This window comes from Sinocyclocheilus anshuiensis, unplaced genomic scaffold (assembly GCF_001515605.1).
Source record: "Sinocyclocheilus anshuiensis isolate Anshui unplaced genomic scaffold, SAMN03320099.WGS_v1.1 scaffold55, whole genome shotgun sequence".
Taxonomy (NCBI): domain Eukaryota; kingdom Metazoa; phylum Chordata; class Actinopteri; order Cypriniformes; family Cyprinidae; genus Sinocyclocheilus; species Sinocyclocheilus anshuiensis.
Genome location: NW_015549647.1, coordinates 281,127 through 285,079, shown reverse-complemented (window position 1 = coordinate 285,079; position 3,953 = coordinate 281,127). Strand labels below are relative to the sequence as shown.

At 33.8% G+C, this 3,953-nt stretch overlaps 1 protein-coding gene across 1 annotated transcript in view; it reads left to right on the top strand.

The window, feature by feature from the left end:
• cldn10e (claudin 10e) overlaps positions 1–3,953 on the top strand; it is an 8,393-nt gene that overhangs the window by 3,108 nt on the left and 1,332 nt on the right. The window contains exons 2-4 of the mRNA XM_016449348.1: positions 746–907; positions 986–1,067; positions 1,564–1,677. Coding sequence (XP_016304834.1) covers positions 746–907; positions 986–1,067; positions 1,564–1,677 — 358 coding nt within the window. The remainder of the gene's footprint in view (positions 1–745; positions 908–985; positions 1,068–1,563; positions 1,678–3,953) is intronic.

Below are 3,953 nucleotides of genomic sequence, written 5' to 3'. Positions count from 1 at the left end.
ATGGCTGCAATATAACAAAGAGTGAAAAATTGAAGGGGGTCTGAATACTTTCCGTACCCACTGTATATAGAATAGTTATGATCCACTTATTACGTCTTAACAACTTTTTGAGCATAGACCTGAAAATGAAATTTACAACTTAAACGTAAATCTTGAATGCTTTGTAGTACACATTTACGTTTGGTCTCTTTTTAAAGAAGACTTGGCAGATGTGAAAAAAGAAAAGAAAAAAAGTGAAAGAAAAAAAGTGAAACAAGTTTAAATTATAATGCAGCACAAAAATATTTTTTTTATAATATCATATTATTATTTATAATATTATATTTATCATATATAATTTATATGAAATATATATTTTCCAAAAATTAAAACTGCATGAAAATCAAAGGCATAAATCTAAACTAATTGTGTTCCAAATTTGAGGTTGATATTTAAAAGTAGCTAAAAAAAAGGTAAGATTTTGTTTGGGCACAGTACCAAGCGTTTCCTCTAGAAGAAATTCCCTTCCCATTCATTTCGGTCAAAAATGACTGAACAGGACCAGAGGGTTAAGAGTGCATTGCACAAAGGGTTCTTTATAGTAAAAAAAAAAAAAGTTCTTTACATTATTAAAATGTTCACTGAACATTAACACTGAACACTAAGAACTGTTCACTGAAAGGTTATTTGGGGAACCAAAGTGGTTTTTCTATGGACAGACAGACAGACAGACAGATAATACATTCTTTGGATCTTGGATGTTCAGGTTATCTTCAGATCGTGAGGGCTCTGCTCATGTCTGGGATGGCTGTTGGAGTGCTGGCCTTTATCCTGAGTCTCGTGGGAATGGAATGCACTTACATCGGAGGAAAAGACAAAGAGAAGAACCGATCTGTGTTCACAGGAGGCATCTGTCACGTAACAAGTGGTACATTTCTTCATAATATACAGCAGACCCATTGTAAATGAAGCTTGCACGTGTGTCTTACTGCGTCTGTTCTCTAAGGTATGCTGGCTGCCTCTGGTTATGCACTTTATGCTCAGCATGTTTCTGCAGAGTACTTCAACCCCAGATTTGATGGATTGGAGTAAGTACATGAAGAATTTTTATTTATTTATTTATTTTTATAGAAGGTTGTCTCCATGGAATAAAAAAATTAAAAAGGTAACTGCGACTTGCAATTCTGAGAAAAAAAGTCAGAATAGCAAGATATAAACAAGATATCAAATTGCGAGGAAAAAGTCAGAGTAGTGAAATGTAAACTCTAAGATTATAATTCTAAGAAGAAGAAAAACACCATCAGAATTGCAAGAAAAAAAGAGAATTTTTCTTGCAATTCTGACTTTTTTCCCTCAGAAATACAAGAAAAAATTCCTAATTGCGAGATAAAAAGCCGAAATTCCCTTTTTTCCATGGTGGAAATGGGCTTCCATTGTTTTACCGTACAATGTAGATCCCATGTAGATAACAGAAAAAAAATCCATAGAATTAACTGTGCAAATACATTTTTTTTTCAGTATTTCATATATTGTGTTTGTAATATATTTCTTTTTTTTTGTTTGTTAAATATGTCAATGTTTCAGATTTGAATTGGGAACTCCCTTGTTCCTTGGATGGTCAGGATGTGCTTTTCAGATCACTGGAGGGATTTTCTTCCTAGTTTCATTCTGCAGGCTCTGGTCTCAGACATACAGCAGGTAAGTGTGCAACGTCAGAGTAATGGAAACCTTCTGGTGCGGCATTTTACAGTTTAGTTATCTAAATACAGTTTGCTCTTTTACAGTGGCACAGCTAAAAATATTATGCATTTTTTTCATTGAACCCAAGAGGAGAATTTTGAAGAAACTTCACACAGCTCTATCCCACTCAACAAGCCCAAGATTCAAAAGCACAGAACAACGCCTTAGAAGTATCATAAAAATCCATACGACTTGTGCGTAATATTCCAAATATACAGTGGGTACGGAAAGTATTCAGACCCCCTTAAATTTTTCTGTCAATATGGGGTGCTGTGTGTACATTAATGAGGAAAAAAAAATAACTTAAATGATTTTAGCAAATGGCTGCAATATAACAAAGAGTGAAAAATTTAAGGGGGTCTGAATACTTTCCGTACCCACTGTACATGAAATCTTAATGTGATGAACAGATCGAAATTTGCTCTCATATTATAGTCACGATTGTGCTCAAATTGAAAAAACATTGTGCCTCATTGCATCATTTATGCCAATGATTCTCACATGTCTGGAAGAATGTAGCACTCCAATTTGCAACACTTCCCACTCCGGGGAGACTTTTTGTTAATAATGACCTTTTTTTTTTAGGTCTCAAAATATAGTGGTTCTCATTCACTAATAACTGTGTGGATTTTGTATTTATACACACAGGAGAACTTCTCACAATTTGTTTTTCGTAATTCACAGCACCTCCTTCTAATGTTAATAAATTGGAGTATTCATAGTGAGCGACCATGTAAGGTCAGTTATTTGCATAAAACATGACCAATCCACCAATAGTGCTTTCCGCACAACCTTTCATCACTCTCAGCAAACATACCACGCTCTATAAAGTCAGCAAGCAAAATCCTCTAGCAATTCCTTTTTTTTTTTTTTGTACATCTTAGAATAAGGTAACATTCACATGATAACAATGTATAGTATTAAAAATGTTAAATGTACTGTTTTGCGTACAGACTACATAGTTGTAAAATCAATCCTCATTCACACAAATCCATGCAAACAACTAAAAATGTTGTATTATGCATGCCAGGCCAATAGTTGGCGATGTCACTTTGTAAAGAAACACTACGCACCTCCGCACATACCTTTAGACTGAACACATAATATACATGTGCACGATGTCACCATTTTCACAAATGTGTGCTTTTGTAGTTTACACAAACAATAAATATTGTTTTCAAAAACTTGCACTTTGAAACCCATTTTCAAAAGTTGACGTGTAACTGTCATATAAACGCCCCCTAAAATTTAGTACTAAAGTTGGTGAATCATGATTTATTTGTGAAAATGCTTGTATATGGATTTCACGCACAAATTTGTGCATATGCACGTTTAGTGCCATACTTTAATCATTCCCTGATTGCACACATACATCTCAGAGACGTCTATTTGAAGTGCATGCTTACATCTGCAAGATGTATTTTTTAGAGTGTTTGCTCCTCGGCAATATGTCTCTAGGACGTTTCCTGTCAGACGTCAAATAGACATTTAGAAAATGTCTTTAAGATGATTATGATTTAGAATGAATTTATGTATGTACAGTAAAACTGACATCTTAAAGATGTTTATCAGATGTTTGTACACAGCAGATGCTTTCAAGATGAAGTGATCTTCAACAGACATCTTGCAGACATACAGTATGTGTGCTATCTGGGTTGGTTTGGTATGGACTATTGTTGTACGGAAAAGAGCTATAGGGAAGATAACATTAAAGTCCGTGTAAAGGCAATTCAGAGAATTGTTTCTAAACAGTATAAATGTGACCCTGGACCACAAAACCAGTCTTAAGTCGCTGGGGTATATTTGTAACAATAGCCATAAATACATTGTATGAGTCAAAATTATCGATTTTTCTTTTATGCCAAAAATCATTAGGATATTAAGTAAAGATCATGTTCCATGAAGATATTTTGTACATTTCCTACCGTAAATATATCAAAACTTCAGTTTTGATTTGCAATATGCATTGCTAAGAACTTAATTTGAACAACTTTAAAGGTGATTTTCTCAATATTTTGATTTTTTTTGCTTAGATTTTTTTGCACCCTCAGATTCCAGATTTTCAAATAGTTGTATCTCAGCCAAATATTGTCCTATACATCAATGGAAAGCTTATTTATTCAACTTTCGGATGATATATATCAATTTCGAAAAATTGACACTTAAAGGGTTAGTTCACCCAAAAATGAAAATTAGCTTGTGTTTTACTTACCCTCGAAGCATCCTAGGTGTAT